The sequence below is a fragment of the Caretta caretta genome, chromosome 9 (assembly GCF_965140235.1).
Source record: "Caretta caretta isolate rCarCar2 chromosome 9, rCarCar1.hap1, whole genome shotgun sequence".
NCBI classification, from domain to species: domain Eukaryota; kingdom Metazoa; phylum Chordata; order Testudines; family Cheloniidae; genus Caretta; species Caretta caretta.
In genome coordinates, this window is record NC_134214.1 from 41,067,830 (window position 1) to 41,083,037 (window position 15,208).

At 38.6% G+C, this 15,208-nt stretch overlaps 1 protein-coding gene across 1 annotated transcript in view; it reads right to left on the bottom strand.

Moving 5' to 3' along the window:
• CLSTN2 (calsyntenin 2) overlaps positions 1 to 15,208 on the bottom strand; it is a 694,230-nt gene that overhangs the window by 376,618 nt on the left and 302,404 nt on the right. The window contains exon 2 of the mRNA XM_048863731.2: positions 2,554 to 2,676. Within this exon, the coding sequence (XP_048719688.2) occupies positions 2,554 to 2,676 (123 nt within the window). The remainder of the gene's footprint in view (positions 1 to 2,553; positions 2,677 to 15,208) is intronic.

The window sequence follows — 15,208 nt, forward strand, 5'->3', positions numbered from 1 at the left end:
ACAGGGAATTAAATATTTTGGTTATTCAAACTTCTACGGAATCTAGGCTCTTATTCTTTGAAAGTAAAAGAAAAATTAAGAATACAGCTCAATAAGAAATGTAGAGTTTTGGATAGACTAGAAAGCAGCTCTGTTACAAGGCTATTTGAGCTAGTGCCAAATATTATACAATATTAACTGGGCATGAACTTAGAAGTGAAACTGGCAAGATATTGGCACAAAAACCTGCATATTGTTTTCCTCATGTTCACCTCTTATATAACACATCAAATATATTACATGCAATAGATACAAAATGAAAGAAGACAAACAAGTTAAATGAATGAATACATTAAAGCCATTTTTAAAAATCAACATAAACAACCAGTACTCCTGAGCAACTTTATCAAAACAAATAAGTCTGTCTGTTTGATAGAGAAAGATTTCAAATCCAATCTTCCAGAGGACAGTCATAAATGGCATAAAACCAAACAAACCATAAGCATTAAGGAATTAAACTAAATATCAGTCATCAAGGAGTTAATAACATATAAATGAGAAGAGTACGTGTGACTAATATTTCTACCTTATTTCAAAGAGGAGTTAGGTAAGTGAAGAAAATATAAAGCAGGTAAACCAACTTTAAGGGGAATCTTGGGCTCTTTCCATTCTAAAACACCTTCTATTCCTAAATAACTTTACAAGTAGATGGTGAAAGATGTGTTTTTCAATTAATGCAATTGCACATTGGACTGTATTATCACTTTTAAATGTATGACTAGAAGAATTAATTGCACATCTGTGAAAAGATATCTAATTTTGCAGAGGAAGGTAATATCACACAAAATGAGTGATGCTCATACCACACACAAGTAACTGTTAATCATGTAGGGTATATTTTCCTGGTTTTTAAGGAGTCGTTGACAAATTCGTAAAAATACAAGTTTCAGAGTAGCAGCCGTGTTAGTCTGTATTCGCAAAAAGAAAAGGAGTACTTGTGGCACCTTAGAGACTAACCAATTTATTTGAGCATAAGCTTTCGTGAGCAGCTTATGCTCAAATAAACTGGTTAGTCACGCCACAAGTACTCCTTTTCTTTTTGTAAAAATATAAGTTGCTTGTTTAGAACAAAACATTCTTGTGATCAAAAAATTGGCACTTCAATCACAGCTAATTAGTCCTAAAAGCATCTTTGTAGGACAAATTCCCTGAGTCTTATTACAGCGAGTATCTCCTAAGGAGAGGCAGCCTCAAAGAAGCAAACTAATTTCCTAATTCTACAAAGAGATCCATCTTAGCATAAGAGTCCATCCACATGAATCACTTTGCAAGCATTGGTTCCCAATCTGTGTCCTAGGGACCATATGCTAGCAGCCTATGGAGGTCTGGCTGGTCAGGTGGTACTGGATCTCTCTAATATCATGTAGCAGCTGAAAATAAAGACAGCTGAGATGGATTACATTTTTATACTTCATTTCCTATAATTGCCAATTGCTATATGGTTGCTTAAGTGACAAGAGAGAATATGTGCAATTGTGGATGAGAGGGGTTCAAGACAACCTCTCTATTAAAATGGGATTCACACTGTGAAAATATTTGAGAATTCCCATTTTGCAGGAGCAGAGCATAAAGTATCGTAACAGCACAGTCATGGGGGGAAATGGTTTATTGTGACTGAAGGTACTGTCACATCGGAGGTCAAGGATTGAGAGTTGTTATTTAACTGAACATGGACCTATACTTCAGGATAATGCTTGCCCATGTGCACCCAGGCTAAAACACTGGAAAACAGCTCAATCTCATGTACAGTGCATGCATTTTTAATAAGCGCATCTTTTAATGATCTCTATACCACCATTATTTCTTATTATTCTTCCATCTTTTTGCAAGTTTTTTTATTTTTTTTTTAATGCAACAACCACTTTAGCTCTTTTGCACTTCAAGGAGCTTATCTGTTATTTTTCTGCTCCAGTAGCTCATAATGTGACAGACTAAGTGTACGGGGAAAAAGACTGTATATGGGAAAAATCCTCAATATTGCATAATCTATCATAAAGCAATCTTATCAGAAATCTTCATTAAATTTCCTGTCTTGGTTCTGACTGTTATGAAGTACTAGCATCATTACATAATATGGAAGTGTCTTTGAATACTACTTACATAGTTTACTGCACAGCTGGTTTTTAACTACCTACCAGTAAAACAGCTTAGTTATATAGAATTTGTTTAGGCAAACAGAATGGTAATTAATATTATCAAATCAAGTTTCCTCATATATCACCCGTTTTTATTAAAAAAGCCCAATGTTAGCAGCACAAGCTTACTACAATGCACATGTATAGTCTCTCCTGCCTCCACAACAAATCAGCAGACACATTCATTCTGAAACATCTCATTTCAAGGTTTATGGACCCAATATCCAAATCCAATAGACGGACAATAGAACCTTTGATGGTATTAGTATCACTTAGATGATACTATCATTGTGCTGCACACAATCTGCTTGCAGCTGTTCTCTAGTAAGTTATCATGCCTTAAGCAAACACAAGTTATATTGTTTGTGTATCTTCCTACCTGCAAAGGGAACAGGAGCATCCTTATCCAAAGCAACAAGAGGAGGATCCAAAATGACAGTATCGTTGTTTTCAGTAATGACTCCGTGATAGGAAGTTTCTATCCATGGCTTGTGTTTGTTCACTAGAAAACAAAATAAAGAATGTATTTAACTCATTTGATACATTTCTTATCCTCAGCCTGCTCACTTAATATATTTTTAAAAGGAAACAGTACTGTAGTATGTCACTCATTATAATATTAACACTATTAATACATGACCACTTTATGTCATACAACCCATGCACTGTAGATATCATATCCAGTTTACCAGTGAGGAAATAAAACAACTAGGAACACAATAGTCCAGATTTTCAGTTGAGCACAGCTCCAATTTAGGTATGAAGAAAAATAGCAAGATTTTCTATACAGCACATTGGGTGCTGAGTCCTGTTGAAATCCTGGCTGTACCTGACACAATGAGAACTCCTGGATGCTAAGTACATCCAGTCAAAGATTTTCTGATGGAACAGTTTTTCCGGTTGGAAAATGCTGATTTGATAGAATCTAAAACGTTCCATGGGAACGTGTCAATTCTGTTAAACCTTCCAATGGAAACTAGGAAGGCAGCAACCCACAACTAGCCTCAGTGCCTAGATTTATTTGAAAATTCCTTTTTGTGGGCAATTTTAAAGATTTTTCAGACTTCACTCACACTCAGACCAAAACACAAATATTGAAGTTTTTATTACAACAAAATTTCTTTTTTCAACCAGTTCTAGCACTTTTGAAAATCTGCCCCTCATTTAGATGGCTCCGTGGGTGCAGAGGTCTTTCTGAACATCTGGGCCCCAACTATTATTAAGCATTTCACATTCCGATCCCACTGGAAGCTTATGACTAAGTGGGAAGACAACATGAAGTACCTGACTTGGGAGTCAGAAGGTTTACCTAACTGAACATGCATCTACCACACACTTTCTTCTCCGCTATTTGGTATAAAGAAAATAATGATCATTCACTTTTGCTTTTTAATATATAAAAGAAGTGTTACTAATAACGTTTGTCTACAAACAGTATTTAGCCTCCTAAACCAAAATCAGAATGTTCTGTTTTGGGAGCTTCTACAGAAGAATTCCAGTGGAACTCAACTAAATTAATAACTATTAGAAGATATTTCCCAAGCAACAAGTAACAACACATTTCATCTTTGGACTTTGCAAGTTCTGATACCAGTTACTTTTCGCACATATTATTTGTGTACCAGATATTAGTGAGGACATCTGGTGGGCTAACAGAATTGCCTTCAACCAAAATCTAGGGTTGACTTGTAAAGCAAATGCAAATAGGACCAAATGGGATCATTTACAATAAATCTACTGCCAAAAAAAAAAAATCCCTAATTTTACAAATAAAAGGTCCTAAATGCCTTGTCCTATGGTAAAACACACAGGCAGGAAAAAGTGCCTGGGGAGGTTGCCCTAATACATTTCCTTCAAATCAAGAGAGTGAGTTTTAGACACCTGTACTCAGTGTTACATTGAATAGGTGCTGGTCCACAAAACGTATAGGGTACAGAAGAGGCCTGGGGCACCCATGCCTCCACACCAGCTTTGGGGTCTGGCTGGCACAATGAACCATTTCCAGGGCTTCCTCACATCCCCATAAAAGATTATCTCAAAATGTGAAAGGGGAGGGGAGGAGCGATGGGAAACACTATGATATGCAATTAGATTATGATCACCTAACCCCCTGGACCAGTCTACTTTTCACCCACCACTTGTCACCTCCCTCCACATGGATCCACATTCTGACAGATAACTTCAGGGGTGCCAGAAACAGAGCCAAAGAGGCAGTTAACCCCCATCCCCATGCCTCTTCCAAGCAAGGGTACATTCAAGCTCTAAGGATGATATGAGCAGGTTAGCAATCCTTAGAGTATTAAAAATAAGCTGTCAACAGTCCACTTCTTGAAAACATTATGGTCTGCTAAAGATTGTTCCCGCTGACATATTCATTAGAAAGTCTTCATGGTTACAACCTCATTCTTCATTGTTTTTGATGTATTAACTTAAAATTTTGTTTTGTTTCATTAGAAAAATAATATGCCTTACTACTTTAAAGTCAACAATGTCACACAAAATGGAATGAGTTTGTGAGCACTGCTTCTTAGTTAATGTATCATCAATGTTTTAAAAATAAGCCTTTCCACTAGAACTGTGAAAATAATGGAATTTTTTTATCACTAACAATTTGGAAGAGTCAAAAAAACCAAAACAAAAACAAAACAAAAACAAAACAAAAAGAAAACAAAAACCTTCAGGTCAAAACATTTAGTTCAACCCAAGACAAAACATTTTAACTGAGTTTTATATATAGAATTAAGGTAGTTTTAAAACAAAGTCAATCAAAGAATCAAAAAACTTTTGAAAATGCTAAAACAAAAAAAATATTTTTTTGAGAATTTTTTTTTTTACTTAAACAATTTGGTTAAATTAATTTTAATTCACAAAATGTTCTGGTGTCATTGATGAAAAAAGCAGATTCAAAAATTTTTTTCGCCAAAATTTTTTTTGCCCATCTCTACTTTCCACCTTGGTTGGGTGCAAGACTGCAAATAGCCTTGCAGGTACAAAACCATAATCATTCACAATGTGCCAATTTGTAGAGTAGTATGTTTTCCTTTACAATGTTTGATTACACAGTTTGAAACTGAAGGACCAATTGATTCAGATCCCTTTCTACCTCAATGTCTGCAACCCAGACGCAACTCATAAAATGCCAAATTAATTGTGTGGGTAGCCTGGCTCCTTGGAATTAGACTGGTTAGTTGACTTGACCAAAAATGGGATGAAGGCCAAGAGGCCAGTAGGGGTTACAATGTGAGAGGTAAGAGTTTTATTATATGTGTACCACCCATTTGGACTCCAAAATGTATGATATTGGAATTATACTGTATTTTTATCTGAATTTGTGATTTCAACAATTTCCATCCCACCATCAACCTCAGCCTGGTCCAGTCCACACAAGAGATTCACTTCCTGGGCACTACAGTGCTAATAAACAATGGTCACATAAACACCACCCTATACCGGAAACCTACTGACCGCTATTCCTACCTACATGCCTCCAGCTTTCACCCTGACCACATCACACGATCCATCGTCTACAGCCAAGCTCTGCGATACAACCGCATTTGCTCCAACCCCTCAGACAGAGACAAACACCTACAAGATCTCTATCAAGCATTCTTACAACTACAATACCCACCTGCGGAAGCGAAGAAACAGATTGATAGAGCCAGAAGAGTTCCCAGAAGTCACCTACTACAGGACAGGCCTAACAAAGAAAATAACAGAACGCCACTAGCGGTCACCTTCAGCCCCCAACTAAAACCCCTCCAACGCATTATTAAGGATCTACAACCTATCCTGAAGGATGACCCAACACTCTCACAAATCTTGGGAGACAGGCAAGTCCTTGCCTACAGACAGCCCCCCAACCTGAAGCAAATACTCACCAGCAACCACAGACCACACAACAGAACCACTAACCCAGGAACCTATCCTTGCAACAAAGCCCGTTGCCAACTGTGCCCACATATCTATTCAGGGGACACCATCATAGGGCCTAATAACATCAGCCACACTATCAGAGGCTCGTTCACCTGCACATCCACCAATGTGATATATGCCATCATGTGCCAGCAATGCCCCTCTGCCATGTACATTGGTCAAACTGGACAGTCTCTACGTAAAAGAATAAATGGATACAAATCAGATGTCAAGAATTATAACATTCATAAACCAGTCGGAGAACACTTCAATCTCTCTGGTCACGTGATTACAGACATGAAAGTTGCTATATTACAACAAAAAGCTTCATAACCAGACTCCAGCGAGAAACTGTTGAATTGGAATTCATTTGCAAATTGGATACAATTAACTTAGGCTTTAATAGAGACTGGGAGTGGCTAAGTCATTATGCAAAGTAACCTATTTCCCCTTGTTTTTTCCTATCCCCCCCCCTCAGACGTTTTTGTTAAATCCTGGATTTGTGCTGGAAATGGCCCACCTTGATTGTCATACACATTGTAAGGAGAGTGATCACTTTAGATAAGCTATTACCAGCGGGAGAGTGGGGTGGGAGGAGGTATTTTTTCATGCTTTGTGTGTATATAAAAAGATCTTCTACACTTTCCACAGTATGCATCCGATGAAGTCAGCTGTAGCTCACGAAAGCTTATGCTCAAATAAATTGGTTAGTCTCTAAGGTGCCACAAGTACTCCTTTTCTTTTTGCAAATACAGACTAACACGGCTGTTACTCTGAAACCTGACATACAGCCATAAATATTAATTATTATTATGATAGCATCCAAAGGCCTTGACAGGCATTGGGGGCCCCTCTCTGTAGGCACTATACAAAAAAAGGAGATGCTTCTTGATTGACACCAGATAAAATATATCAATAACCACTAGAGTGGGAGTTCACATGAAAAATGAAGTCTCTGTTCACTTTTCTGAGAATGTGTGTACCAAAGCCTTACGTAGAAAACCACCCAGTCTGGATAATTTTGTTGTTATTAAATTGCTGTCTGAGTTCCTGTAAAATAAATCTTCCTCTTTCAGCTCTTCTATGCACAGGTTTGGGCACATATTTTTGATGGAGTATTTAACACATTGTCCTATAATCAGTTGCATTACTCAAGTGATTGGAAATCTATAGCCTTTCACTTTCCCCTTTGTATCTGCCAGTATTGACAAGTTTCAGAGTAGCAGCCATGTTAGTCTGTATTCACAAAAAGAAAAGGAGTACTTGTGGCACCTTAGAGACTAACCAATTTATTTGAGCATAAGCTTTCATGAGCTACAGCTCACTTCATCGGATGCATTCAGTGGAAAATACAATGGAGAGATTTATATACACAGAGAACATGAAACAAAAGGTGTTACCATACACACTAAGGAGAGTGATCACTTAAGATGAGCTAATACCAGCAGGAGAGCCGGGGTGGGGGGGGGGGGGGGAGAAAACCTTTTGTAGTGATAATCAAGGTGGGCCATTTCCAGCAGTTGACAAGAACGTCTGAGGAACAGTGGGGGTTGGGGGAATAAACATGGGGAAATAGTTTTACTTTGTGTAATGACACATCCACTCCCAGTCTCTGAGATTAAAGTGTTCTCCGACTGGTTTTTGAATGTTATAATTCTTGACGTCTGATTTGTGTCCATGATCTTGGGTAGCAGATAGAATACCCCAGGTCGAGGTTCCAGGGGTGTGTCTATGCGGATTTGTTCTTGTGCTTTTTCAGGGAGTTACTTGAGCAAATGCTGTAGTTTCTTTTGGTAACCCTCAGTGGGATCAGAGGGTAATGGCTTGTAGAAAGTGGTGTTGGAGAGATGCCTAGCAGCCTCTTGTTCATATTCCGACCTATTCATGATGGACGACAGCACCTCCTTTGTCAGCCTTTTTGATTATGATGTCAGAGTTGTTTCTGAGGCTGTGGATGGCATTGTGTTCTGCACGGCTGAGGTTATGGGGCAAGTGATGCTGCTTTTCCACAATTTCAGCCCGTGCACATCGGCGGAAACACTCTATGTAGAAGTCCAGTCTGTTGTTTCGACCTTCAGGAGGAGTCCACCTAGAATCCTTCTTTTTGTAGTGTTGGTAGGAAGGTCTCTGTGGATTAGTATGTTGTTCAGAGGTGTGTTGGAAATATTCTTTGAGTTGGAAACGTCGAAAATAGGATTCTAGGTCACCACAGAACTGTATCATGTTCGTGGGAGTGGAGAGGCAGAAGGAGAGGCCCCAAGGTAGGACAGATTCTTCTGCTGGGCTAAGAGTATAGCTGGATAGATTAACAATATTGCTGGGTGGGTTAAGGGAAAAAAAAATTCCAAAACAGACTCCAAGGAGAGACTGCTGAATTGGAATTAAGTTGCAAACTGGATACAATTAATTTAGGCTTGAATAGAGACTGGGAGTGGATGGGTCATTACACAAAGTCAAACTATTTCCCCATGTTTATTTCCCCCACGCCCTCCCACCCCCACTGTTCCTCAGATGTTCTTGTCAACTGCTGGAAATGGCCCACCTTGATTATCACTACAAAAAGTTTTCTCTCCTCTCTCCACTACCCCCACCCCACTCCCCCCGGCTCTCCTGCTGGTATTAGCTCATCTTAAGTGATCACTCTCTTTACAGTGTGTATGGTAACACCCATCGTTTCATGTTCTCTGTGTATATAAATCTCCCCACTGTATTTTCCACTGAATGCATCTGATGAAGTGAGCTGTAGCTCACGAAAGATTATGCTCAAATAAATTTGTTAGTCTCTAAGGTGCCACAAGTACTCCTGTTCTTAAAACAAAAACACTACTTCAAAATTATTTGCAGGCAGTTTACAATGTGCATCTTGTTAAAAGCATTCTAAGAACTTCAGATAATATACCTTTTATGAATCTGAAAATAAATTATTTAATCTAGCTACTTTAAAGCAAAATTATTCTTCAGTAGCAGAAGACCTATACTTCTAAAACAGTTCCCTGTAACTAAAAACAAGCAAGCCTTTTCTACTATTTGTGCAATTCTAGTTCTAGAGTATGGAATACATAATATTGAAATTACCAGTTGGTATCTGAGTGTAGCTTTTTTCTCTTTTCTAGGCAAAGATGTCTCATTCAGTAGTGAACATGTACTCCAATACACCTTCATAATATGTGGTATTTAAAAAATGTCATTTTTCTTAATTTGTGATCAGTGAATAGATTTATTTCTCCAATATGCAAAAATCAGTTTCAGAATATCAGAATAATACTAGCCCCAACGTAATGTACACATTTCAGACATATTTGAGAGTTTCCCATTCACATACAGCATCCTTGTGGAAATGGGATTTTTTTTTTAAACAATGAACAGATTTTCATTTAAAGCCTTGAGAAATGCATATGTTTAATTATATATTTTCTTTTCTTCCAATTTCCCTTATCTTCCAGGTACACAATGTTTCCCACCTTCATTTCATACTACATTTTCTTTTACTTTAATAATATTAATATATTTGAAACAAAAATCTCCAAAATAAGTCATCTGCCTACTATTCCCTCTCAGCAATTCCAGCATGTATTCTAAATCATGATTTTTACGTATCATTTAAACAATATTTCCTTTTAGCCTCTAGTTTCCCTGTGTCATATTTTCTAGATTGGATCCTTCTGACCAATATTGGAAAAATAATATGAATTTAAACTACAAACAAAAGAAGAATTTTTTTCCAATGTAAGTCTCATCCCATTTACAGATTTACCAGAGTACCCAGAGTGCTGCGACAGCAAACAGAACAGGGTTTTAAGAGTCTTCCCAATAGTGCAAGTTTCTTTTATTAAATGAAATTCTATTAAAAAGTCTTACCATCTGAAAGAGCAGAAGAATCCAATATGGTACAGGAATATGTAGTAATCTTAGTTAATGCTACTACTTAATTTTCAGAGAAAAACATATGCCTGAAAGAGCCCACTAGTATTACAAGAAAAAAAATTTAATCAGTCCACTGATTAAAAAATTAATGAGATGCAGTATATAATCCAACAATTAATTTAAATACATCTCTTTTATGTTATGAGATTGGGAACCTTTATGTATAAAATAGCCTGAACCAACCTTTCAAGTTCATCCATGTCAAAACTGTAATGTGCCTTAGTAATCCTTCCGACATATTTACTGATAAAGTTAATTACAGCACCACTGGAATAAAATGAAAAAACAAACACAAGCAGCACTTTCAAAAATACAGCTACCATATCTTATCTGCCTTTGAGTTGAGTGGATAGTGTGCTTTCAAGATGGCATCTGCAAATTTCAAGTTTAGTGTACATTATAGTATTGCATATATAGTCAATTTTTATTGTATCTGCTCTGACAAGCAATTAAATCACATTTTGCTCCAGACTTTTTATGAGTTTCTGTAGCCTTGTGCTATCTGGCTAACCGATTAATCAAGGAGATTATAAACTATACATAAATATGAATGGATGATTAGTCAAGCAGATAGTATCTCACTGGTAAGGGGCCTTTAAGTAGTCTACTAAGAGAATCTATGTATGACTCAGTATGGCTGTTCTTATGTTCTGACAGTATTGCCTCTTAATATGAAAGATACATGGAAACTGCTTCCTCTAAAATGAAGTTAAACTACTAGTAAGATTCAGAAAGAGGCTTTTTAACAGAATTCCTTCCACAGCCTGCCCAAAAAACACATTTGGAAGTGAATGACTCCCATCGAAGGCATCATCTTAAGAAGACTAAAAACAAATTATTCAAAACTCCAGCACTACACTGCACAGCACTGCACTGTTCCACAGACAGCAGTAAAATTTGAGGAAAAGTCATTTCCTTGTTGTGCTCCATCCAGGACTCCAGATGTCTGAGAGAAATGCAATTCTCTACATTATAGAAGCGCACAAATAATTACTGGTATTGTGGTTATGCCCCTACTATCGTAGGCAGTATTACCTGGGGTTGTAAACATTAATGCAAGGTAGGGTGTGCTACAAATAGAGAGCAAAAAGGGATAAAACTAAAGTGGGGGGGAAGGGGGAAGAGTACTGCATTATTAAAATATTCATTTATAACTACAGATACTACAATTAACTGTGTAAACTTTCTGGAGATACTCTAAGCACAAGGTGTTTCAGAACCAGATTATGTTTACGCTTTGGGTGCAGAGATTATGTTTTAGGCTAAGCAGGTTTGACTCCATTGAAGTTTCATGAGCTGGTGCCAGGAGATTTTGGCAGAAAGTGACAGAAATCCTGTGGGATCAGTTGATGTTCCTTGTGAGTCCTACCATCCTGGCACACATACAAAACACATGCTAAAAGCAGGCCCCTTCAGTATCTTGAATCCAATCCAGGCCCTAAATTGTACAGGAGAGTTCAGAGCCAGAGGTTTGAATATAAACTCTCAGACCTGAGATTTTGGTTTTGACCCATGTCTGGTTATGAATGCACTGACTATGTTGATGTAACATTGTCTGGCTATACCGAAACAAGGACAGGAGACATTACATATGGTTTTAATCAGGCCACAACTTTATTATTAGATGTCTGGGACTACCCGGCAGAAAAAGTAAACCCCATGTTAATTCAATAACTTCTCAGGGTGCTTCTGCCAGCCCCCCCTCCCTGCCATCTTTTTCCATCCAGGTCCTCCAGACAACTCATTCCTGGGACCGTACCATCTGCCCTCCCTCATAGGAGGGTTAAGGTGGGCAAAAAGAAAGGGGGGTTGGTTTCCTGCCATGCCAGTCATAGGAGTCCTGTCCCGTTTCCTCCCCTCCCCCACACTCCCCTGTTCCATTCCTTTAATCAACATCTCCTTTTTAAGTTCTTTTCCAAGTCATTTATCCAGTCACTGTGTCCCTTCCCTATGGAGTACCTGCACTGGACATCCACCCCACTTATATAACGAGTTGTGACATACAGCCTACCTCCCTTCATGCCACGCACGAACAAAGCCCTCCCTCAACCTGCTGTAGGGAAGGCAAAAACCCGCAACTTCACCTAGGCCAACTGGTCGGAAGAAAAAAATTCCTTCCCAGCCCCCCCCTAAAAAGAGGCAGCTAGTGTAATACCAACAGCAGGTCTTGACCAAACCTGGTATTTCACCACATAAAAGCGGGGACAGTGGGTGCTGCCTCAGCCTGCTCTGTGTGAAAGGAGGCTTCACTGCACAGGCTGCCCCTTTTAAATCCTTCTACCCACCTGGATTCCAGGGGATAAGTCAGTGTCGCCCCTTATCCCCTTTTGCAGCACTTTGCCTCTTTCTCTCCCCTCCCCAACCATAAAGCACTATTTCCTTTATTCGGACAGCCAGCCAAATCCTGCGTCCCACCTCTCCCCCAAAGATGTGGTGAGGTCATTAGGGCTGCACAGCTGAAATCATAAAGTCAAACTAAAAAAAGTTTCCAAAGGCAGTTTTAATGTAGCTGCATTATACTTTTATACTTTATGCTATATACTTTATGACACATAGTAATACACTGACATATACATTTAAAACAGAGAAACATTGGAAATTAATAATAGAAATCTGCAATCATTCTGAGCTTGTGTTGCTGTTAGAATCTTAACTTCTGAATTTTCAGAGTCCTTGTGATTTTAACATTGATAGTGTGTTTTTAGTTAAAGAGGAAAAAAGGAGCAAATGCCTGTATTCAGTAATATTCACATTTCAATGTTCTCAATGAGTGTTTAAAATTAATGCTGCAGTGAAGGAGGCGGAGAAAAAAATATTTTTAGCCCCCCCCCAGTCTCCAAAAGTCAGCGGATGGAATTTTGTTCAAACTTTCAAAGAAAAGAATGTTCAGTGCATGAAGAATTCCAGCAAAATAGTGTGACTAGATGGAAATTTATCAACAAGTAAAAACAAAAGTTCAGAAAGACAACCATTTTCCAGCCTTTAATATACTAGGTTCTACCATGCACCAATTATAATAATTTTTAAAAGCCTAAAAATAAGGCAGTTTATATTGTCAATCCTTTCTTTACAGAAGGCCTCCTATGAAAACACTTCTAATAAAATTACATGCATAGCCATGAAGATTAGATTTTCCTACTAAAGGAATAACTGGGCAGCAGTGAAATCCATAGCAGAATTTCTGAATTCATACCTGTATTCAATTAAGCCACAGAAGAATTATAGCCACACTCAATGTTTTTCTTGCCCTCCCTTCTATTACTTTATTAATCGTCGACATAAAAATGCAATGCAAATAATTTGCAGCACCTAGGATAAGACCATTAATCTTTTTTGTTAATTATACTTAGGGGCTGATTCATTAATTGTATGCATCATTAACACTGCATTCTCACACTCTGTACCTGCAATGTTCGTGATTACAAGCCTCTGAATTCCATGAAACCCTCTTCCAAAAATGTTTCACCCTCTGTTGTCCACTGAAAGTGCATTCAACATGCAAAACCCCAGAGTAAAAGCAAGAGCATTCACTCTTCATGAAGTCTGCAAGAACTGCTGTGAGCAACAGTAGCGTATTCAGCAGGCCCATACTTTCTGCTGTCCTATTAAGGACCACGAAGGAATCCATGGACTTTAAGGTAAGGTTTGGATCAGGAATGAATTCATGGAATCAGGGAAACAGAGGAAGACTGGGAGATGGGGTTGGGAGATATCTTGGAAGCCAGAAATCATGCAGGGATCCTACATGCTACAGCAGGGGTTCTCAATGTTTTTCTTTCTGAGCCCACTCCCCGCAACATGCTATAAAAACTCCATGGCCCAACTGTGCCACAATAACTGGTTTTCTGCATATAAAAGCCAGGGCTGGCATTAGATGATAGGAAGCAGGGCAATTGCCTGGGGCCCCATGCCCCAGTGGTCCCCTCAAAACTAAGTTGTTCAGGCTTCGGTTTCAACCCTGGATGGTGGGGCCAGAGCCCAGGGGTTCACCCCATGCTGCAGGGCTTCGGCTTTCTGCTGAGGGCCCCAGTGAGTCTAATGCTGGCCCTGCTTGGTGGACGCCCTGAAGCCTGCTCGCAGCCCCCTAGAGGGCCCCTTGGTGAGAACCACTGAGCTACGGGGTCCCATGAGCCTGTCCGCTGCAGAGCTTCCTATCCTCCATTTCCTTTGTGCCATATGGTGCTTAGCAGCTTCACATGGTATCTTGCTATCTACCTCCTAATACATGTCAGAAGGTGGGAAATTCCCAGACAAAAAACCCTTTGCTCAATGGAGTTAATTATAGATCAGTCAGCTAAGAATTAAAAAAAAAAATCTAAGAAGAACATTGCCATTAAAAAGAAAAGAAATAAAACTATTAAAACCCTGGGAAATTAAGAGTTGAGGTTAAAAACTTAAAAGAAGTAAACATTTTAAACTATGAAAAACAGATGAACATAGACCACCTTAACTCTGACCTGAAAAACGAAGTTTTCAGACAACCTTACCCATCTGTAATTATTTAATCCAACAGTTACAATGCCTTAAATCATGCAGAGATCATGCAGACTCCATCGTCCCTATGGCTACACTGTCCCCATCTTCACTAAAATTTCGTACTTCCAACAATTATCATGAAAGCTAGAGTTTCTATATCTAGATGCCTCCTTGCTGCAGATAATGACACTATACACATGAAAAGAGCAAAAGATAAAAGCTTTCAAACCTCAGCATCTAAACTTTGGCTCCTCAACCCATATTAAAATTACCTAATTTTCAGAGGTACTGAGGATGCACATGTCCCACTGAAGTCCAAGGAAATTATAGGTGGTAATGCACTTTGAAAATGAGGCCAGTTTTATCTGGGTGTTTAAACATAGAATTAAGAGCCCAACCTCAGGCACACAGGTTCAGATTTGCAAAAAAGCTCAACAAATTGGGTGCTGACTTGTCATGGCTAGACATTAATAAATATTAAAATAGGAACTGCTGGGTTCTTCTAACAACATGCATCTAGTAGAGTAGAGTAGAGTAGAGAACTGAGTAGAACTGACCAGAAGATCACAATTCCTTTTTGTGGCAACTTTCAAGATTTGATCATTTGTTTTCATTCCAACTGGAATGAAAACAAAACCCTTCAGAAGTTGTCACAAAAACAGAGTGGTTTCAATGTGTCCGTTTTTCAGATCAACACATGGAGCTTTTTGATTCAGAAAGTC